The 24,751-nt window shown below is 40.3% G+C and overlaps 1 protein-coding gene across 1 annotated transcript in view; it reads right to left on the bottom strand.

Moving 5' to 3' along the window:
- Positions 1-24,325, bottom strand: part of PDE6D (phosphodiesterase 6D) — a 53,277-nt gene extending 28,952 nt beyond the window's left edge. The window contains exon 1 of the mRNA XM_024740539.1: positions 24,091-24,325. Coding sequence (XP_024596307.1) covers positions 24,091-24,140 — 50 coding nt within the window. The 5' untranslated portion in view covers positions 24,141-24,325. The remainder of the gene's footprint in view (positions 1-24,090) is intronic.
- Between the last annotated feature and the right edge of the window lie 426 nt (positions 24,326-24,751).

The following is a 24,751-nucleotide window of genomic DNA, read 5'->3' as shown; positions in this document are numbered from 1 at the left end:
GACAGACTAGAAAAACACAAGTGACAAAAGAAAAAATAAACTGAACTTCAACAAAGTTAAAAACTCTTATGCTTCAAAGGAAACCATTAAGAAAATGCAAAAACAAAGGACTTCCCTGGTGGTCCAGTGGCAAAGAATCCACCTTCCAATGCAGGGGACATGGGTTTGATCCCCTGTCAGGGAACTAAGATCCCACGTGCTGCAGGGCAACTAAGCCCGTGTGCCACAACTACTGAGCTCGTGCCTCTCAACTAGAGAGCCTGCATGCTGCAAACTACAGAGCCCATGCGCTCTGGAACCCATGGGCCACAATTAGAGAGGAGCCCACGGGCCCCAACGAAGAGCCCACATGCCACAAGGAAAGATCCTGCATGCCTCAACAAAGATCCCGTGTGCTGCAACTAAGATCCGTCGCAGCCAAAACTAAAAACAAATAAATAATTAATAAATATTTAAAAAAAAAGAAAATGGAAAAACAACCCAAAGAATGGGAGAAAATATTTGCAAATCATAAATCTCATAAGGGAATTGTATCCAGAATTTATAAAGAACTCTTACAACTCAATAATAAGACAAATAACCCAATTAAAAAATGGACAAGAATCAGAACAGACATTTCTCCAAAGAAAATATACAAATATGGAGAAAAGGGAACCCTCTTGCACTGTTGGTGGGAATGTAAATTGATACAGCCACTATGGAGAACAGTATGGAGGTTCCTTAAAAAAACTAAAAATAGAACTACCATATGACCCAGCAATCCCACTACTGGGTATATACCCAGAGAAAACCATAATTCAAAAAGACACATGAACCCCAAATGTTCACTGCAGCACTATTTACAATAGCCAGGTCATAGAAGCTACCTAAATGCCCATCGACAGACAAATGGATAAAGAAGATGTGGTACATATGTACAATGGAATATTACTCAGCCATAAAAGGGAACGAAATTGGGTCATTTGTAGAGACGTGGATGAATCTAGAGACTGTCGTACAGAGTAAAGTAAGTCAGAAGGAGAAAAACAAATATCGTATATTAACACATATATGTGGAACCTAGAAAAATGGTGCAGATGAACTGGTTTGCAGGGCAGAAATAGAGATACAGATGTAGAGAACAAACGTATGGACACCACGGGGGGAAAGTGGCGGGGTGGGGGTGGTGGGATGAATTGGGAGGTTGCAATTGACATATATACACTAATATGTATAAAATAGATAATATGAACCTGCTGTATGAAAAAATAAACAAAATAAAATTTTTAAAAAAGGGGCTTCCCTGGTGGTGCAGTGGTTGAGAATCCGCCTGACAATGCAGGGGACACGGGTCCAATCCCTGGTCCGGGAAGATTCCACATGCCATGGAGCAACTAAGCCCGTGTGCCACAACTACTGAGCCTGTGCTCTAGAGCCTGCGAGCCACAACTACTGAAGCCTGCACGCCTAGAGCCTGTGCTCCACAACAAGAGAAGCCACCGCAATGAGAAGCCCGCACACCGCAATGAAGGGTAGCCCCCATGCGCCGCAAGCAGAGAAAGCCCGCGCGCAGCAATGAAGACCCAACGCAGCCAAAAATAAATAACAACAAAAAAAATTTATTAAAAAAAGAAATTCAAAAAAAAAAAAAGAAAATATACAAATAGCCAAAAGCACATGAAAAGATGTTCAACATCATTAGTCATCAGGGAAATGCATATTAAAACCACAACGAGATACTACTTTATACCCTCTAGGAAAGTATTCTCAGGAAGACATAGCGTGGATGATGATGTAGAGAAGTTGGAACCCTCATATACTGCTGTTGGAAATGTAAAATGGTGCAGCCACTTTGGAAGAGTCTGGCAGTTTCTCAGAAGGTTAAACAGAGTTACCATACGGCCCAGCTATTCCACTCCTAGGTATGTGCCTAAGAGAAATGAAAACATATGTTCACACAACAACTTGTACATGAATGTTCATAGCAGCATTACTCATAATAACCAAAAAAAGTGAAGACAACCCAAATGTTCATCAACTGATGAATGGATAAACAAAATGTGGTATATCCACACAATGGACTACTATTTGGAATTAAAATGGAATTAAGTACTGATACATGCTACAACATGGATGAACCTTGAAAACAATACCTTAAGTGAAAGAAGCTAGTCACAAAAGACTAAATATTCTTTGGTCCCATTTACATGAAATATCCAGAATAGTCAAATCTATAGAGACAGAAGGTAGACTAATGGTTTCCTAGAGCTGGGGTGGGAGGGTAGAGGAAACGGGGGATGCCTGCTAATGGGTACAGGGGTTTCTTTCAGGGTGATGAAATGCTCCAAAAGTGATTGTGTTGATGGTTGCACAACACTGTGAATACACTAAAAACCACTGAATTGTACATTTTAAATGCATGAATTGTATCTTAATAAAGCTATTAAATACGTACTTTAAAAAGAACTATAGAGATATCAGAAAAAGCCTTCAAAATTAATGAAAGGGTCATAAAATGTTTCAAAAAGCAAAAATCCAGAAAAGAATCAGACACTTGGTAAGTATGTGGAAAAGGAATCTGTAGGACTAGAAAGGATCTAGCAGAAAGTTAAAATATTCTTGGTCTGGATCTATTCTGAAAAACAAAAAAACACATGGCGGGAGGGATAAATTGGGAGTTTGGGATTAACATATACACACTACTATATATAAAAGAGATAAACAACAAGGACCTATTGTATAGCACAGGGAACTATATTCAACATCTTGTAATAACCTATAATAGGAAAGAATCTGAATATATATATATAACTTTGCTGTACACCTGAAACTAACACAACTTTGTAAATCAACTATACTTCAATAAAAACACCAAAACATATTATATATCAATTCTATCTCAATAAACTTAGAAAAAAATTTAAAAAACACGAGCGGGAGAGACTAACACAACCTGTTCTACCTTTTTTTTGAAGTTTTATTTTATAAATGACAAAAAGGGGTTGGTTTGCATATGAACTCTTTAGATATAGGAAAAGCTTAGTAGTAATTTCTCATGCCAAATCCACCTTCCACCCTAATGTTTTCTGAACCATTACTTTAATAATAATAAAAAAATACAGAATTAGGCTATCAAATCTACTAAGGCCATCAATGAAATCCACCATTCATTTGCATAGTACCTTAAAGTTCATAAATCAGTTTTATACCTATTATCTCAGCTGACCCTCTTGAAGCAAGTATCACACCGATTTTAAAGATGAAGAAACAGCCTCAGAGACATTAACAGGCACTTAAAGCCTTACAGCTAGTGAGAAGTATAGACAGATTAGAACCCTGGTCTTGCTCTACTAAGCCACCTTCTAAGTTTATAAAGAAATTGCTCTGGGCTTCCCTGGTGGTGCAGTGGTTGAGAGTCCACCTGCCGATGCAGGGGACACGGGTTCGTGCCCCGGTCCGGGAAGATCCCACATGCCGTGGAGCGGCTGGGCCCGTGAGCCATGGCCGCTGAGCCTGCGCGTCCAGAGCCTGTGCTCTGCAACGGGAGAGGCCACAACAGTGAAAGGCCAGCGTACCGCAAAAATTAAAAAAAATTTTTTTAAAAATTGCTCTTTTGTATAGAATATTCCTTTAGTAATATTCCTTTAGTAAATACACTTTTTTTCTTGTTGAATTTTCTCTTATAGTGTTAGGAACTAATTTGAAATAGCAATTTGGTACATATTGAAACATAGTTTAATATGTAGTATAACATATATTTATTCTACACTAATCTCAATCATATATTTCGTTTTTAAAAAATAAAAAAACAATTACTCGGGAAGTTCCCTGGCGGTCCAGTGGTTAGGACTCAGTGCTTTCACTGCCTTGGCCCCAGGTTCAACCCTGGTTGGGGAACTAAGATCCTATAAGCCTCATGGCATGACCAAAAAACCCAAAAAAAACAATTACTCAGGATGAACAAATTCTAAGCTGACTACTACAGTGTTTCTGACTAATAGCTAAGAAGTCAAAATAATGCTTTTGTGCAATAATTTTGCTAGGCATCCAAACATCAAACATGTGTCTCATCTATTTAATTTATCTTATATACTAACATCAGTGGCCAGGGAAATATTCTTTTCTTAATTTGTTTTTTCATATCTTATTTAAGAGTTAAGGTACTATAATGACACATAGTGCAGTATATGCACATCCTCCAAAACACAATGCCATTCTGAACATAAATAAATGTGGTCTAAAAATCGAATCCCCAAATTTTGATGTAATTTTAGATAGAAGTTTTCCTAATTATTTCCTCTTTATTTTCCCTCCAGAATGTCCAGAATAGTCATCTACTATACAGTTGTTAAACAGTTACTGGTGTGAAGTAATGATCAACTTACAATTGGTAAAAAAAAAAAAAAAAATGTTAATCCACATTTGAATGACCAAAGGGTTTTGGATTATAACATGGCTGACTGGACATTTCATTTGCCTAACATTTACTGAACATTTATGAGTGTTAGGCTCAGGGCTAGGATATACTATGATTAATAAGACATGACTCTGTACATGCTCTCTGGAGTTCTCCTCCAGGTAGGGAAAACCACCAGGTAAAAGAATAATTACAATGCAATGTGAGAAGTACTATCTATAATGGAGGCTTGTACAAAGTATCGTCTATGGCTTGCTTGTGATCAGGTCTTGTGAGATAAGATAAGTATCAGTGTCTAAAACATGCCTCCAAAGCTGAATATCCACTCACTAACTTGTATCATCTTTCAATACTGTGCCATACCCAGGTGTCGCCTCTCTTCCTGATTTGCATAACCAGGCAAGATAGCCAAGGTCGATAGCACTCCTGTCTCAGGTTAGGCACAAACTCAGATCAAACACTACTCAAAGGAACACACATCCCCTCATGACCTTAGTCAGTAGGTACAGCTCCTGAAATCTTTAGGTTGTGAAGTGTTGTGGAATCTTTCTCCTCAGAAGAACTGCTAAGTTTAAAAGCCTGTTAGTCAGAACTACAAACCTGTGAATAAAACATTAAGCCTATTTCTCTGAAATTAAAAACTGTACATTTCTGAACCTTTTATGTATAGATTCTGGTAGAGAAAAGGTTAAATGAAGTAAAAAAGATGACAAGCAGAACTCTTCCCCTGCAGAGTCAGCTACTGTGCATCTTTTAAAAGGTTCCCCAACTGTAGAATGTATCTCCTTTCTTCTGATTGTAAAGAGACCACTAGCAAAATTATTCCTTTCCCATACAATGCAACTGGACTGGGTCAGGAATAGAACAGCCAAGAGGAAAAGGCAGATCATTTTTTTTTGAAGCTGGAGGACTGGTATTTATTCCCAAGTTCAGGAAAAAAGAGGTACTTGACTTTCTTTAATTACAACATAGCCTGGCCAACTATACACCACTGATGTTTTCAAGATGTTGCTCAAAGGATATTCCAGCTCTTCATAGCAAAATGTACACATTAATGCAGAGGAAACTCAAACTGTAATAGATATTAATTGTCTTGAAGCACAATTCCAACTAAACCAAAAACGATTTGAAGAGGAAGTTCAGAAATATAATGCCCTCCAATAGGACACATAGGTTGCGAGACAAACATCATTAAGGATTCCCTAGGGTACAGCATCTTCTGGGATGGTAAAGTCAAGTTCTATGTGTTAGGTTTAAGTGCTCAGAAAAATGCTGGTACTCAATTGATGACAGTTGCAAAAGCCTCTGGGAAGGTCTGATCTGACCTCACCGCAGTTCTGACATCTCCATTTAAACATCTTCCCTTCTGTGGACAAGGAAAGCTTCCAAGCACTAAAGGTTTCCAAGAGTTAAACAGTCAGTCTCTCAAAAGACTCTAGTCAGTATATAAACGTATCTTTTAAGTAAAAATCCAGTCATCCTGGGTCAAGATTCACTTTAAACAATATAAAAGCCTATGTAAATGATATTTAATGCTATGAGAAAATATTTGTAATATACTGATGTGTGAAAAAGGATAAACATTTTTTTAAAATGAGGTTTACAAAATACATATAATGTGATCACATTTGTTAAAAAGTATATATACACATATGAGGATTTTTTACCAAAAGAATTCATGGCTATTATAGAAAGTCTGGAAAATAGAGGACAAAAAAACAATAGCTGTGATCCTATAAACCAGAGGTTACCATTTAGTATTTTAGTGTTTATATTTCCAATTTTTTCTATGTGTATATATATGTCCTCCCAATAAATGTAAAAAACACAGTCTTTTACTTAGTCATTAGTTTTGCACTGATTTACATATAATGCTATTCTAGGAAACTAGGGCAAATTTTAAGATTCATGCACTAGAGTGGTTCTTAACCATGGCTGTGTATTAGAATTGCCTGGGGAATGTTTAAAATTCCCAGTTTCTGGACCACCCCCCAGACCAATTAAACTAGCATCTTTGAAGATGGTACCTAGGCATCAGTATTTTTCAAAGTTCCCCAGGTGATTCCACTGAACAGTCAGGGTTGAGAACCACTACTTGCCAGCTTTCCCCCTTCTGAGTAAAATATGATTTACAGCAGTGCTTTCTTAAACTTTCATGTGCATACAAATCATGTGGGGATCTTGTCAAAATATAGATTCTGGTTCAGGATAGGACCTGAGATTCTGCACTGGCTCAGGGACCATACTCTGAGTAGCTGTAGGGTTCTGGGAAAGAAAACGCTTTTAAAGAATGGAAAGAAAAAATTATAGCCACTGAAGCCCATATTCTATGCCACCAGACAGGGAGGGGTAATCTACAGCGGATGAACAAAGAATTGATATGAGGAGAAAAAGATGTTTCTAGGAAATAAGATTTTAGGGGACTGAAAGAAAGTTTGGAATAACTACATTTTTCAGGGGAAAACAGTCGTTGGAGCTTATATAGTTTGTATGCACAAAGGAGGGCAAGCAAGCTTAGAAGACAAGAGAGGTGGGCAGTATGAGAAAAAAAAATCAAGTGTGTAAAAAATTGTTATGGAAAAAATAAAATCTTTGGCTGCCGTGCTGGAAATGGATAGAGAAACACCACAAGAGGACTTGCAGAATATTTCATTGTCAAAAACATGTTTGGGAACCAGTACAGCTAATAAACTGAAGTTGGTGTAGATTAATAATCATCCTCCATCATCTCCCTCCTGGGACATAAGAGACCCCAGGAGCATAAGTCTCCCCTGGCAGTGCTTTAGGAACCAACAACAAACAGTGGACTATTTGCCCAAATGCTGCTCTTTGTGTGCAGAAAGAACATGGGAAGCTCAAACATGCGGTCTCTTTGCCGCTTCTTGGCAATACTCTTCTTCGAATTTCTAAACTTCACTAGAGATGTAACAAAAAGGCGGCGGAGGGATTTTTTTTTCCCCTGAGGGCTTTCCCATGGAAATTAGAAATGTTTAGCATATTTTTTAGAATGACAAAGTATTTAATATAAAAGTATTCATAAGTCACCATCAGACTGTTATTCCTTCAAAATAATTTCTAAAACCAATAAAATAGGAAAACTTTCATATAAAATTATCTGGGGCATTATATGAATCAGCTGGTACACTTTATCAGACATTATCAAATGGGCCGTATCTGAGAAAACCTCTATTTAAATAAACAGAAGAAACTAAAGGGGAAGACTTTACCAAGAAATGCAAGAATTCTGATGCCAGATGATTCACGTTACACATCTCTTGGATGTAAGAATCTTTGGCAGAATCACGCACAACCATAATAGTCCCACTGATCCTTATATTCAGCACTTATTTACTGTATAATGGTGATAGTTAACATGTGTTGGGTGCCAGATACCGGCTAACTGCTTTATCCACATCTAAATTAATCCTCACAACCCTATGAAATAGGTATTATTATTATAGCCCTTGTATGGATGAGGTATCTGTGGTTTAGGGATGGCAAGTACCATGCTTAAAGGTCACAAAGCCAATAAGTCATAAAGTTGGTTTTTGAGTACCTGATTTCAACCACCATTCTCTTAACATTTATATGACATAAACAGGCCTCCTGCATGCCCAGTCTGTACCAGGGAGAAACTACACTCAAGACTGGGGGACAGAAGAAGAGTAAGTCATGATCCCTAAGCTTGTGGTACAGGACAAGCAGTTCTTCCAGGACCCAAGGCTAGAAAGGCACTTCAAACACTGCAGAATACAGGATGCCTTCTGGTGTGGAACGCCAGCTCAGATAATGCTGTTAGTGTATTCCACAGGTCAGAACTCATTTACTTTTGGGGGTCCCTGATTCTCGATCTTTTACATATCCTTGATGGATAGATGACATATTTACAGAGGATAGGCTCTGTGCCTAGAGACACAGTTTTTTTTTAGCTTAGGCAAGCTTTCCAGAAATTACTGAACCACTCTAACTATATAAAATCAATAAAGGCACAAGAATGTCCAGATAACAGATCTAGTACTAGTTGAGGGGTTGGTCCCTTCTACATTCAAATGATAAGGGGTATTGCTGGACAATCCAGTCCGGTCAGGATTGGGGGAAATCAGTTTCAGATTGAGGTTCTTGTCTCTCTTCTGAGTTTCTATAAAATCTCCAAAGGCTAAGGGAAACCCCACTGATTATAGTAGCCTAACAATGCTGTAAAGGTCAAATAATTCTTAATCTATGATTCATTACCAGTGCAGACAGATAAAGAAAGTCCTAACTCTTGCCTTTCTCAGAGCTAGCTTCCTAGCAGTCTTGTTCAACTTGATAACTGCAGACACAAGGCCAGGGAAAAGGTGAATAGTATTTCCAGCCTTATCTGGCATCTGGCTACATTAATTGCTTAAAGCTGGTCTTTCAAAGAAAGAGGAGGCAGGGTAAAAGAATTAATATCTGAGTACCCACATTCAATGCACATGCTAAGCACTGTCCTTAGAGCCCCTCTCTTTTCTATTTTTCAATCTTATCTCACTTAATAATGACACTCACATGAAACACTACTGCTCTCAGAAGTTAAACACCTTTCTCAGGAACTCACAGCTAGTAAACATAGCTCGCATTCAGGCAGAGGCCTGTCCACACTACATACTCTTGGAAAGAAGTGGCTTCAGGCAGCTGCAAGGTGCTGGGTATCTTTGTGAGGACAGGCCTCCAGTGCTAGAAGAGCTGAGGAAACTGATGAGAGGATGAGAAAGGCAGGCAGATCCCCAAATATTCCACAGAAATTGTCCTTTTGCCCCTCCTAACAATGTTCTCTTGGGATATGGTTAGTAGAGAATAAGGACTATGTATTGAGTTACTGATGCTGTACAGTTGTCCCTCAGTATCTGCGGGGGGTTGGTTCTAGGACCCCTGTCATACTATAATCTGTGGATGCTCAAGACCCTTATTTATAAAATGGCATAGTATTTGCATACAACCTATGCACATCCTCCTGCATACTTTAAATCATCTCTAGAATATTTATAATACCTAATACAATGTAAACGCTATGTAAATAGTTACTGGCATGGCAAATTCAAGTTTTGCTTTTTGGAACTTTCTGGAATTTTTTTTCCTGAATATTTTTGATATGCAGTTGAACCCCAGGATGTGGAACCCACGAATACGGAGGGCTGACTTTACTGATCCACAATGGAAACAAAACTCTGTTTATGATAATAAAACTTCCCTGTTATAAGTTGCATTTAATTAATTAAATATTTCAAATTAATGATCTCCTTGAAATGCAGCTATGTGTTCAAATACTAAAAAGTACACCTCTTGCTTTTCTATTCCCTGAATGATGCCATGAATTCCTTATTTGAAAGGGATTCAAGACCTTACAATTTGCTTTTAAGTACTGAAAATTTGCAGTGTTATAGGCAATCTGAAATTACCTTAATTGACATAGAAGTCTTGTTTATTACAAAGTTTTTGATATAAAGACTTCTTATCCTATTCAGCTAATCTTCTGAGAACATGCAAAAGGAAATAAGAAAATCTCAGGCAGGGAAAGCATCTGGCAGTATGGTTCACATTATAACACAGAGAAATACTTTCATTTAAAGAGCAGGGGTTAGTATTTGAAATCAATCCTTGCCAACTGTAGAATTGCTCCTAAAACCTAGTTCAGATAAGCAGGTTGACATTTTTTCTGCAAACATTCAGAGTAACTTTTATATTTTTTGGCAAGATCAAAACTAATATTTCTCATAAATTCACACAGGTGATTTACTAGTACATATTTGCCTCACTAGAGAGCCAAAGGAACAATGCTCTGAGAGTGATGACAAAAAGTTTATTTTACATGGAGGATAACATTTCTAGAGTACTCTTTACTTTCTCACTAAATCATTTCCCTTCAACTCTCCAAAGAGAGCTGCCACTATCATTTTTCCCCTCCTATACTATAATCACGCTAACCATCTCATCCACATATTTATTCCCCAAACATGCACTGAATTCTACTGTGTATCAGGCACACGTTGTACTGGGGATTCTACAGATGTGTTACTCAAAATATGGTCCACAGACTGGTGCTGGTTTGTGAAGGCATTGGTTACCAGTTTGCAACAATTATTTATTTATTTATTTTAAATTAAATTTCATTTTTTAACAGATTTATTGGAGTATAATTGCTTTACAATGGTGTGTTAGTTTCTGCTGTATAACAAAGTGAGTCAGCTATACGTATACATATATCCCCATAACCGCTCCTTCTTGCGTTTCCCTCCCACCCCTCTAGGTGGTCACAAAGCACTGAGCTGATCTCCCTGTGCTATGAGGCTGCTTCCCACTAGCTATCTATTTTACATTTGGTAGTGCATATATGTGACAAGTATTTAAAAATTTTAATAGCAATTTAGCAGAGTAATTTGAATGTTGATTCTAATAATAAATAAATAAAATTTTTGACTTTTATTTTCTATGTCATTTTTCTAATAATTCATTTTAGTTATTTTATAAAAATAATCAGTCTGTAAAAATAAAATATCAGTCTGTAAAGGATTAGAAGTAAAAACCTGGTTTGCTACCAGTAATAGTTTAAGAAGCATTGTTCTAGAGGACAGAAAGACCTCTGCTCTTGCTTGACATGGGTACGGTTAATCCTATGTGACTGTCCAAAAAAAAAAAAAAAAATCCTTCCATCCTCAGACACACACATTTCTGAGGAACATATAAGTTCAGGCTTTGTAAATAGGTTTGGGAATACTGATTTTTAAAAAAGGTTGTAAGTTAATAATATGTTAAAAGAAGAATGGAGAAGGGTGAGATAGGAAGGTAGGTCAAGTAGAAAGGACAATTTAATAAAGAACAGGAAATCAACAGGCAACCAGGAGGGTAGCAGGTATAATGAACTGCTATAAGTCTGGAGTGAAGAAGTTAAGAGGGTAACTCAAGGCTTACTGGAGGGAGGAAGACACCAAGTCTAGTCTCTGCCATCCTTTGCATTCTCCAGTCACCTCCTACCCTAGCTCCTAGGCACAGCCTATCCTCCAGCCATCCCTAATTGCTCTACTTCCCAAAGACAATATCTTCTTTTGCTTGAGTATTTAGCAGACCGCTGCTCCGCTCCCACCAGAATGGGCATCCCACCCTCCAGTACTCTCCTTAAGGACCCAGTGCTATGTCAACCTCTCTGATTACGTTCCCTGGTACACCCTGAGGCAAAGTTTTGATTCCTCCTCAGTGCACCTGTACACTTGTTTATACTTGCGTCACAGTACTTATCAGAACGTACCATGCATATAAGTCTGCAAGTCAAATTCCATTGGTACTATATTATTTATCCTTCTCTTCTCAGTGCTCAGCACATAATTGCCTCTCAAATATGTGTTGAACCACACTGAGCATCAGAGAGCGAGTCAGAGGGGCTGATTAGAATTCTCATTCAGGCTGAGCAACCAGAAATCAAGGCTCACTGAAGAGTGTCTAGAAGCCAAACAAGGAGAGCTGCTCATTCAGGGTTCAGCAGACTATGGAAAGGCCAGATTAGAGATGGAGCTCAGCGAAAACCAAAAAGCAACAAACCAAAAAACCCCCATTCTCCTTAAGGAGAACAGTTAAGTCAGGAAGCTAAATTGCAGGTAAAAACACATTCGAGTTTAAAAGCCCATTCTGAAGTTGGATTCACGACTTGGCAGAGTACCTGTAAATTATACATGGGCATGTGGCTCATTACCTGTAGTCTGAGGAGTTTCAAGGTGGCTAGGATTTTCAGGCAGAATGGCTGACTAAGCACAAATGACATATGCTAATGTCTACTATGGCAGACCTGAGTAATAGGAGGCAAAGCTCCAATACCAAGGTCACAGGCATGAAGAAAAACTTCCCCCTCTCATTCCTCTGGGGTGGAAGCAGCTGCAATGACCAGCAGGAAACAAAGGGAGTTTCTGTTTAGTGGTATCCCGAACATTTTCATCATAGGAATGCCTTCCTTGGCTCCGCTTACCTAGTTTTTGGTTGTGTTTTTTTCTTTTTGCTTTTGTTCTCTGTCCTTTAACACTCTGCCTTTATGATCTCTCCCCTCTCAAACTCTCTCTTCCTTGTTCACTCTCTGAACTCACTTCCTTCTCCTACTCCCGCTTTCATTAATTCTTAAATATCAAAGCCCTCCTCTTAGGCTCCTCCTGCACTAGCATTGGTTATACAGAGCATCCTATTTTTTAGTATATTTTAAGAACCGGTTCTAATTGATGGGCAGTTAAACATCTTTCTTTGACCAATAAGTTCCCAGTGATTTTTCCCTGTGGTACTTTTCCTATTTATGGGGACAAGGTGAGAAAATATAAACGGATCCCTGAGAAACCTGGTTTCAGTATCCTTGACACATAATATGCAGCACTGCAGTCAGTGGTGATATGCCTGTGAAATGATACTCTGGCCCTGGCAGAGGTACTATGCTTGGAAAGCATACAATCAAAATTCAAACTGGTCTGGGAACCAGTGGAGGCAAGAAATTTAGTAATGAGAAAAAGATCGCTATTTGAAACGTAACACAGTCCTCTCACTAGCAAAGTCAAACAGTGAAACAAACCTTTCTTTTTCTAGTAGGTCTATTATTCTACTGATATATGTGCAGTTATGTGCCTGAAACTGCTCAGAAACAAACTAGAATAGACATAACCAAAGAGATTCATAGAGACTCCCTTTGCATTTTTTTTTTTTTTTTTTTTTTTTTTTTTTGCGGTACGCGGGCCTCTCACTGTTGTGGCCTCTCCCGTTGCGGAGCACAGGCTCCGGACGCGCAGGCTCAGCGGCCATGGCTCACGGGCCCAGCCGTTCCGCGGCACGTGGGATCTTCCCGGACCAGGGCACGAACCCGCATCCCCTGCATCGGCAGGCGGACTCTCAAGCACTGCGCCACCAGGGAAGCCCCCTTTGCATTTTTATTTGCTTCCCAGAACCACCTGATCGAAGAAGAGATAACAGAAGGCACTTTCCTGAGGTGCATTCCCAAAAGGATCAGCAACTGTTTCTTATACATTATTCAGAGGAATGGGGATATTACCTTAAATCCTATCGAAATCCACATTCAGAGATCCTGAATTTTACCTAGCTTTAAAAATGCTACAGTACTGAGAAATCAACTTCCTCAAATTACAGCCATCTTTAAAAAAAAAAAAAGCAAAGCCAAAGATGATTTTGGCTTTCAAATGGGACATACGTGTCATGTAGGGGGCTTTTTTTTTTTTTTTTGCGGTACGCGGGCCTCTCACTGTTGTGGCCTCTCCCATTGCGGAGCACAGGCTCCAGACGCGCAGGCTCAGCAGCCATGGCTCACAGGCCTAGCCGCTCCGCGGCATGTGGGATCTTCCCGGACTGGGGCACGAACCCGTGTCCCCTGCATTGGCAGGCAGATTCTCAACCACTGCGCCATCAGGGAAGCCCTAGGGGGCTTATTTTGCTATCACTCCAACAGCCATAATTACTTCCCAGAATTGTGAAAAAGGCTTCAGATGTCTAATCTGGAGTAAAAAAAAAAGGATCACTATGACTCTGGCTTTATCAACACCCCGAAACCTGAAACCTACAAATTTGCAAAATAGAAAGCAACCCTGCACTTCATAACAAAGATAAATAAGTAACTTTAACAATGTTATAGTAAGCATAATACAGCTATAGAGCTATAGTTTTTAAAGTTAGTTGGCATATATTATTCCACTCAAATTTCATAACACCTCTGTAAGGCAGACAGAGCAAGCATCTTTGTTTTACAGGTGTTAAGCAACTTGCACAAAGCTGGATAAGCTTAAATAAGTGACTTCCATCCTTTAGTAAAATCTACCTACTCCTCTAATCTCTGCTTTCTCAAATCACCAGATTTCTTGGAAGAGTAATCTATTCTTGCTGAATTTATTTCCTCATCTAGTATCCATTTTTTAATCTTGGCAAATGATAGTTAATTTGTTTCCCCAAACACCTACTATTCTCAAAATCTGCTATTCTCAAAAAGATCACCAGTGACCTACAAGGTATTATGGGACTTCCAGTAGTCTCAAATATTCAATGAGTGAATGAAATTTCCAGCAATTTCAAGGACTTGTTTTTGATCCTCATTCTTCCTCATTCTTGACTCCAACTCCCCTCTGAAACCCTCTCTTTCCTCATTTTTCATGCCATCACCTTCCTTCCTCTCTTACTCCCCAGTATCTTTATTTTTACTTATGTATGTATGTATGTATGTTTGGCTGTGTTGGGTCTTCGTTGCTGCACACTGGCTTTCTCTAGTTGTGGCGAGCTGGGGCTACTCTTCGTTGCGGTGCGCGGGCTTCTCATTGCGGTAGCTTCTCTTGTTGTGGAGCATGGGCTCTAGGCGTGCAGGCTTCAATAGTTGTGGCACACGGGCTCAGCAGTTGTGGTTCGCGGGCTCTAGAGCGCAGGCTCAGTAGTTGTGGTGCACGGGCTTAGTTGCTCCGCAGCATGCGGGATCTTCCTGGGCCAGGGATCGAACCCATGTCCCCTGTGTTGGCAGGTGGATTCTTAACCACTGCGCCACCAGGGAAGTCCTCCCCAGTATCCTTAAAACTAAACTGCTCAACAGCTACTCATCATCCAAGATGCGATTCAAATGACAATTCTGAAGTCTTCCAGAACACCTCCAGCAGCAGGTCCCACATTACTTCTGAGGTTCCACAGTACTTCATACCACTAGGCACTAATCACACTATATTTTGATTGTTAACATCTCTGTCTCTGTCTCTCCCTCCCTCCCTCATAAAAGTTCTTTGGATATAGAAACTGGCTTATCATTTCGTATCTCTTGGGTTTAGCAAATTACCTGGCACTTATAGACCCTGTAAACACATGTCTGAATGAACCACCAGATAAGTGGCAGCAGTAAGGCCTCTGCCTTTATCCTTCTCACAGAAGGTGGCTCAAAAGCAAAGGCTTTTTTTTTTTTTTTTTTTTTTTGCAGTACGCGGGCCTCTCACTGCTGTGGCCTCTCCCGTTGCAGAGCACAGGCTCCGGACGCACAGGCTCAGCGGCCACAGCTCACGGGCCCAGCCGCTCCGCGGCATGTGGGATCCTCCCGGACCAGGGCACGAACCCGCGTCCCCTGCATCGGGAGGCAGACTCCCAACCACTGCGCCACAAGGGAAGCCCCAAAGCAAAGGCTTTTAAATCTCTTACTTCTTATTCCATGAAAGTAAGTGATCAGGCTTGATTCTCACATTTAGTCCCTTAAAAAATTCTTTTTTCTTTTCCTTGCAGTGATCTATGAACCACCCTTTCCAAGTAGAACAGTCAGACAGGTAGCGGTGCCACACATGGTATAATAGTTATGACTCCTACAATTTGCCCATCCACTCTCTACCATGTGAGGACACAGGGAGAAGGCGGACATCTGTAAGCCAGGAATCAAATCAGTCAGTACCTTGATTTTGGACTTCCTAGCCTCCAGAACTGTTGAGAAATAAATGTCTGCTGTATTTTGGTATTTTGTTGTGGCAGTCCTAGCAGAAAAATACATGCTGCTTCAATAGTTTCTGGAAAATGTCTTTTTTTCAGCTAACGCTAATTGTTAGAAAATTCTTCCTTATCCCAAGCTAAATCCTGCCCTCTGTATCTGAGAGGTGAGGAAAAACAAAGAAGAATATAGGGGATGTGATCGCTATGGAAGAGAATAATGTTCAAGTGAAAAATAAATCTGTGACTTAAACACTGAGGAAAAATTTTAAACTCAAAATCGATAATACGGTAACAAAAATAAATTCTCCAGAGAGGAATCACGGTGTACTACACAAAACAGTAGTTTGTAGAAAGACAAACCAAGGTTTAAATTAAGGTTCTGACTTCATCTGAGTGACAACCTTGTCAATCCTTATTTCCCCCATTTATAAAGTATGGATAATAATGTGTAGAGTTGTAATATTGTAATAATATGTGAAAGTGCTTTGAAAAACTGAAAAAGACTACAAGAATGTCAAATATTATTAGGCTATCCCCTTTCTTCTTGTGGCTATATTTAAAGTGTTATTTATATTAGAGCTATTTATGTTTAGTTCTCTAGACTTTATCCAAATTCAGAGGCAAAAATTGCTCTCCCTAACTTTGAAATCAGTGGATCCGCAATGCACTAAACAAAATACATCATTAATACTGAGTAGTATTAATCTAAAAAGAGTTGTCTGAAAAACAAAAAGGAAACAATATCATGTTTTAATTATTTCAAGTCACACAAAAAATGTTTTGCCTATTTTAGGTGTAGTACATACCTTAATAGAAATATTGCTGAAAAGAGTCCTTGTTAACTAAGAAAGGTTGTCACCAAATCAAAGGATTGCAGTGTTGAAAGGATTTGAGTCCTTCTGGAGTTCATCTACTCTAATGCCTTATCTGATGCATACATAATTTCCTTCTGCAATACTCCTGATGGACAGGCATCCATCTGGTGCTTAAAATATTTTCTGAAACAATTTTTTTCTTCAGGTAACTCTAATTATTAAAACTGGGCTAAACTCTGTCCCCTGTAACTTCTAACCTTGTATCCTCTGAGAGCCACACAGAACACATTTACTTTTTCTTCTTTAGACAGATATTTTTTTTTTTTTGGCTGCACTGGGTCTTCATTGCTGCGCGTGGGCTTTCTCTAGTTGAGGCGAGTGGGGGCTACTCTTTGTTGCGGTGAGCAGGCTTCTCATTGTGGTGTCTTCTCTTGTTGCAGAGCACAGGCTTCAGTAGTTGTGGTGCACGGGCTTAGTTACTCCGCGACGTGGGATCTTCCTGGACCAGGGCTCTAACCCGTGTCCCCTGCATTGGCAAGCGGATTCTTGACCGCTGTGCCACCAGGGAAGCCCCCAGATTTGGGGCGATACTCTCGGGTGCATGGCGTGCTGTTTTGAACGTAAGTGCTTATTCTGCTCTTTGTTTCCGTTTTCTTCTTCAGGAACTCCTATTGATCCTCTTTGCCCATCTTCAATCTTCGTCTGATTCTTCCCAACAGTTTTTTTTTTTTTTTTTTTTTTTTTTGCGTTACTTGGGCCTCTTACCTTTGTGGCCTCTCCCTCTGCGGAGCAGAGGCTGCGGACGCGCAGGCTCAGTGGCCATGGCTCATGGGCCCAGCTGCTCCGCGGCATGTGGGATCCTCCCGGACCGGGGCACAAACCCGTGTCCCCTGCATCGGCAGGCGGACTCTCAACCGCTGCGCCACCAGGGAAGCCCCCCAGAACAGTTTTTTAAACTTTAGAATACTCATATCCTTTGCCCAACTCATCTTCAGGTTAATCCTCCTCAGTTCTCCAGTTATTGTACTGACATGTTTCAAGTGCCTCTCCTCTGGACCAGTTCCACTTTGCTGTACCCCTCCCCCCCACAGCAGCCTAAGCAAATTCCTCTATAAACAGCGTGCTTATTTAGTCCAATCCACTGAGATCTTTATGGATATTGGACTATAAGAAAAAATATTTGCTTTTCCTCTCAGCTTCAAAATTATCAGCAGATCAAAAGCAAAAGAAGAATGTTGCTCCTAAAATCTTGATAATTTGAGTTTTAAGCATTCAAGCAATGGCTGGAACAGTCAGATTACCAGAAAGATGGCCTTCCCTTTACAATATCTTCCTATGATGCTAAAGCTCAGGAATAGGGACAGGTCCATACTTTAAGAAGTCAAGGCCTCCTCTAACATGGGGATTTGTGGATGCAGAGTGCTAACAAGTGAAGCCTGTGAGGCAAAAGTGAGGTCAAGCCTAATAAGAACCTAGAGCTGGCAAACCTCAGCCCTATTGACAGTCCTTTACCAAATACAGTGATGATACAACCAGAACTTTCCATGAGAGTCTTACCATATTCTGTTTCATTTTTCCAGAGGTTAATATAATATTTCACTAGAAACACAATCCTGGGAAGAAATTTAGAAGGTCTGAAGAAGACTATAAGTATCTAATTATATTCCAAATTCCTCCCCCAAATGCAAAAGCAGCAATTCCTGTTTAAAAATCCTAAGTAACAAAATCAATAGGACGTTATAGTCATTTAATCCATTCAGGATAACGATAACAACTTCTCGGAGCCCATGCAGGAGGATTCTGGAGAACAAACTATCGATCACAATCTACATGAAGTCTATTACTAGACAATCTGTGATCAACACACTCTGTGTATTTATTGGCTGTATGGGTGGTATGTTTTGGTTGCTTTCCCAAAATTTGAGTTGATAAGATAAAAACTGTATTTTAGGAATTATAAACCCCAGACTCATTTTTAACACTTGGCCAGGGCACCTCTTAGGCAATACTGACATTCAAGAAAAGTTCAACAGTCTACTATTCTTAACAAGGAAATCTAAGTGAATAGAAGATGTAAAGCCAACTATTTTTGACTGGAGGTAAAGTTAAAGATCAAGGTGCTGTGAGAAAGAGAATGTGGGAGATCCAGGAGCAAACTATGGAGAGGAAATGCAAGAACACAAGTGAAAGGTGCTTTCAGAAACCTTCTGAGCCAAACTGGTTCTTTTTTTGCTCACCTGCCATAAATTGGAATGTGATTAGCTGCTAGAAAACAAGCTAAACACTAGGTACACAACAATGCTTCTCAACTGATTAATTTCTTCAGAGGCAAAACAGATATTACAGTTGCTCAGTTAGAAAGAGAATGATAGCATGAAGTCATTGGTTATACCTCAGAAAAATAAGTGGTTTTACAGAAATATTAACGCTATTATTATCGTTAATAATATTAAGTATTAATAAAAAAATAATACAGCAGTCAACCCTCTAAAGAAATGAAATGGATAGTGAGGTTCAGAGTTTGAGTGCTCTGCCTCGGGTCACAGTGGTGCGGGTAATAAAGTCTGAACCTAGAGTCCACTGGTGACAGCTCTCTGCTTTACTGAGCTTACACGAAAACTTTTGATAGATATCAATTACTTTCCATAAAGGTCTCTCTCTCTCTCACACACACACATACACACACACACACAAACACACAGACACACACACACAGAGCAAATGAAGCATCCCTTTTCCACAATAGTTGTCAACACTGAATATTATCAGTCTTTTAAATTTTTGTCAGTTAATTGGGAAAAAAGGGATAGTCTGTTATTTTAATAGGGTTGAACATCTCTGAATTTATTCATTGGTCATTTGCATCTTTCTTCTGTGAACTATTTGTTCATATCCTTTGCCCATTTTGAGTTAAATATTTATCTTATTGATTTGCAGGCAGTCATTTATATTCTGGATATTATATTAATATCTGGAGTATAAGTAAAGAAAGAAATGGAGACAATTAGCTAATCTTTAAAAAAATTAAATCTGCTTCATACCTTATACCCAAGCAAATTCCAGATGGATCAAAAATAATGAAATCATAAAAGCATAATCCTTTCTTATGGCAATGTGTCAGTTTCTTGGTATAATTTAGTAAAGTTATGGACTTATGTTGAGGAAAAAGTAATTTGAACAGGCCGAACACGGCATTACAGCCTATACTAGAAAACTAGTATAAGAAGACTTTTAGTGACAAATCTACGTCACTGAAAGCAACTATCTTTGAAAATTATGAACGTGGTAAATTTATTAAGTTTAAAAGCTTTAAAATAATACTTATGATTCCATTTTAATAAAAGGAAAAACATTAGGTACATCAGAAGGCTATATTGAAATATTAACAAAGGTCATTTCTAGGTAGCTTGAATTTGTAAAAGAAAAATTCAATACTATTTTAAAAAATGCATTGCTCTTGAAGATATCCCTTCTAAACAGACACAAAGATGGTTAGACTTCTGGAAAGAAGGGTTTGTGACTCATTCATTTTTATGTCCTTTAAGCGCACAGTGCCTGTTCAGAAGTCTCCCGAAAGACCTTTGTTGAATGAATGAAATGGGGAACGCAGGATTTACAAACAAAATCTCCATAACAGCTACTTAAAACACTCAAATTCAAAACTTTGCAGGAGAATCATATTTGTTCCCCAAGTAATATTTCATTCACTTTATAAACTTTAGTTTATAACTACAAAATGTTATGTTTTTAACAAACAAGAAAGAAATGTAAGATTCTTAATGTGTATGAGCTAAAAGCAGTGGGGTGGAGATGATGTGAAAAAGAAATCTTGGGAATTCCCTGGTGGTCCAGTGGTTAGGGCTCCGAGCTTCCACTGCAGGGGGCACAGGTTTGATCCCTGGTCAGGGAACTGAGATCCCACAAGCCCGTGTGGCCAAAAAAAAAAAAAAAAATTTTAAATATTTTATTTTTGAAAAGACTTATGACAAATATAAAAGTTTATGTTGAATTCTCTCAGACACAAAGACTATCCCTGATTTATGAAGTATGTTATTCATACTTACTGAGTATCTATTATGGGCATAAGCCCGTGTGGCAAAAAAAAAAAAAAAAAAATTTTAAATATTTTATTTTTGAAAAGACTTATGACAAATATAAAAGTTTATGTTGAATTCTCTCAGACACAAAGACTATCCCTGATTTATGAAGTATGTTATTCATACTTACTGAGTATCTATTATGGGCATATGGGCAAGCTTCTATTTGTATAAAAAGGGCATGAATATTTACAAGGTACTTATAATATGACTTCAAACACATAACTCTGTTCATGACATATCAATCCTATTGTAAACTGTACTAAATCATACTATAAAACTATAATAATTGAACTAATGCGTACAGGAAAGGAATGGGAAGAGATAAACAGACCGATGAAACAGAAATATTCCAAAAAGAAACCCATGTCTTATGGAGACTTAGTATTTGACAAAGATAGCTTTCAAAACAGAGGGGAAAGGATGGCCTAACTACTTAGTACACAGAGTGGACAACTGGCTATCCAAATAGCAAAGGAAGTTAGATTTCTACCACATACCATCTGTGTAAATACATTTCAGATGGATTAAAGAGCTAAACATTACAAAGAGAAAAAAACAGGCTATTTAATTAACCTGAAGATAAGGAAGGTCTTCTTAAACGAGACACAAAATTCAGAAGCCACATGAATAATACTGATGAATTTGAAGTGATAATTTAAAATTTCTGTTCAACAAAAAACAGACAAGCAATACATTGAGAGAAAAGATGTGCAACGTACAATACAGGCAAAGGATTGATACTACAAGAAAGAACACCTACAAAGCAGTAAGAAAAATAAACAATTCAATATCAATAAGCAATTCACGAAGAAAAAGAAATGGCCAGACAGAAGATTCTGTGACTTCTCTACTAACAACAGCGACAACCATAATAGCTAATACATAATGCTTACTAGGCATCAGGAGCTTGGCTACGTGCTTTCAATATCAACTCATTTAATCCTCCCAACAACCCTAGGAGATAAGGTATTATTTTTATCCCTTTTTACAGTGGAGAAAATTGTGGCAGCAGTTAAAGAAGCTGCTCAGGGACACACAACCAGGAGTGCAGGGCTAGAATTCCAATGCTGAGAGTATAGCTCTACAGGCCAGTATAGCACCGAACCACTATCCTATATGACCTCTCCAGGGATCCAGGCATCAGGGAAATACAAATTAAAACAAGATGCCATCTGTTGTTCAAACTGACAAAAATAAAAAAGACCAACATAGTCAATGTGGCAAATGAGTATTATCAACATTGTTGGTAGAAGAATAAAATGGTGATTTCTTTTTGTAGTAAAAACTCTTCAGAAACAGATGCTGTGAAAGTTCAGAAAAACAATTTATGCAATAAAAGGTGGACAGTAGTCAGGTAGTTTCTTACTAAAATGTTAATTTTATTTTCTCCTGAAGGTAGTAACAAATCCTAGAACTCCTTTCCTTTTCTCTCTTAATTCTCAGATGTCAATAAAGGCCACCAGAGGATGAGCATTCCTTTGCTCCCATGCTAACTGTTTTTTGGTGGCTGCTTCCCTTGTGATTTAATCAGCCCAGGTCAAATTTTCCCTGAAAACCTGTTTCTTGATGCACTAAACGACACAGATTCTGCTTTCTATTCTTTTCCATATTTGTCCCTTAGCCTCTTTCTCAAGAGCCAAAGTTTCTCTTGAACAAGGTTCAAGAGACAAGACTGAAGGTGAGAAGCTCAAACTTCACCTTTTTGGGGTGTTCAAAAGCCATTAAAAAGACTCTTACTTTCAGCAACAATGTTAACTCCAGACAAAAACATGGCTTGTGAAATCTCTCAATTTTCCATAGTCTCCAGTTTACTGTTTACAGCATAAACGTTAAGTAATAATATAAATTACTTAAGGGAAAAATAAAATCCATGTCATAGCTTTTCTACTACTTCAGCCATGCCTATCTACTTATAGGCACTATTATGAAGAGAAACACGGGAAGGTACATGGAGCTATAAAAGAGGCTGTTACTAAACATCACTGCATAAAAGTACTGAAAGTCCATCATGAATGGCAGTATGTAAAGGCCTTCCCTTAAAAAAAAAACACAGCAGGTCAGCTTCCATTTGAAAAGTTTCATTTGTACATCCAAAACTTCCTGTAACTGTTTTGCTGTTGTGTTCTAAAACTTACTACCAACTTGGTTTCTGATTATGACAAAGCAATTAAAATTTGCAGGGGTGAAATGGACACTGTGGAAACACACTGGCAGCTCAGAGAACTGAGTGCCTGACGAAACCTCCAGGAGAGGAACCCTACATCGTCACTGAGAGACAAATTTAAGAGTGTTCCATATTGTAGCCATAGGATGTAAGGAGAGATTAAGGTCAGCAGGAAAATGTAAGACTGGAACGAACGAGATTGCGTTTTTTCATCTGCATCATATGGTCACAGATTAACATTCCATTAAAACACAAAGCTTCACTACGGAAGGGGAGAAGGTTGCACCCGCGGCACCACCACAGGCCTGAGGCAATGATTTCGATATCCTGCTAAATGCTACCGTGTCCCCAACGTCATCAAATAATTGCTGGACAGCTCCACCATGTCTACGCGTCAACCACACAAAATCGAGGGAGCAGACACCTTTGCCAGGAGTCCCAGTGCAAAACCATAACTCCTCAAGGCTTCGCACGCACAAAGTTAGGGCTCCATTTCGCTGGAAAGAAAACTGAGGAGCTGAGGGAGAAGCAGCGACCGTCCAGTGCCTCCAAGGGCCAAGACAGAGTTACGATGAGGTCCACCTCGGACTTCTCACTCCCCACCTTCCTCCACTCCAACCCTGGAAAGAGCCACAAGTGAGCAAGAGAAGTTGTGGAAACAAGACCGGGGTTGGGGGGGGTGGAATAGGAGGGGAGAACCCGAGAGAGTTCAACACCAGCGCCTGCATTTGTCCCACACAAGGTCACTCGCTCCAAGTCACTTTTCCCTGCTGCCCTGGTGGGCTTCCCGCCAAAGAGGCAGCTAGGCTTCGAGGCCAGCCCACCGCGCCCCCTCGGCCCTCCCCTGCGGGCCGCAGACCCTTCCCGGCCTCTCTTCTCGGACCCAAGCGCGCCTCCCGACACCTGTCTCCGACGCCCGGCCCCTCTCTCAGCCCAATTCCGCGGCTCCTCCGCCTCTACCCACGGGGCCCCCATCAAACTCCCCTCCCTCCCTCCGGACGCCCCTTTCCCCGCCTCCCGCGCCCGGTCCCGCCGGCGGCCTGGGACGGCGTTCCTTTTTTCCCTTCCCGCCGCCCTCTCCTCGGGTGCCCACCTGGCGCGGCCGGCCCCCAGCCGGTCTCCTCAGTGAGCGGCCGCCTCCCAAGTCCTCCCGGCCCAGCCCCGCTCCCGGGAGGATACAGTTTGAAGCCCCTCAGGATCTCCCTGGCCCGCTCGTCCTTGGTTGACATGATGCGGCGGCCGCCGCCTGCGACTCTCCCACGCTGGCCCGGCGGAGCCTCGTAGACTGTGCCCAGGAGCCGAGGACTGAGCCGCAGCCCGGCCTGCAGACCTCGGGCGAGCAGCGACAGCGTCCAGACCCGGACCGACCTCTTTTCCCTCAGCTCCCGCTCCTGATCCCTTCTCCTTCCCTCTAGCCTCGGAGCGCCCGCTCTGAAGCCAATGGAAAGCCCACCTCGGCGATTGGCATCTTGATCAACCAATAGAAACATTCAGCGGCTTCGCAGGGGGACGGAGAGCGTCAATGGGAAGGGCCCTCCCCGGGAAGTCCCGTAGGACAAAATTTTCATTTGGCGTTGTTGCCTAGAGTTTGACCCTGCGGAGGGTTGGCTTCAGATCTGCAGAGGCTCGCTTCGAGGCCGCTCCTGCCGCTGGGCACAGTAGGGCTCTGAGATAACGGCAGGTTGCCCTGTGAGATGTGGCGGAGACTACACTTCCCAGCATTCCAGGGGAGAGCCCGGGGGACCACAGATCCCAACACGCAACAGAAAGCCCAGGGACTACAAATCCCAGCATTCCCTGCACTCAATTCCTCTGTAACTTAGATTCCAGTGTGCCGCGC

This window comes from Neophocaena asiaeorientalis, unplaced genomic scaffold (assembly GCF_003031525.2).
Source record: "Neophocaena asiaeorientalis asiaeorientalis breed wild unplaced genomic scaffold, Neophocaena_asiaeorientalis_V1.1 scaffold388, whole genome shotgun sequence".
Lineage (NCBI taxonomy): Eukaryota > Metazoa > Chordata > Mammalia > Artiodactyla > Phocoenidae > Neophocaena > Neophocaena asiaeorientalis.
The sequence above is the reverse complement of the archived record's forward strand: the minus strand, read 5'-3'. Positions and strand labels throughout refer to the sequence as shown.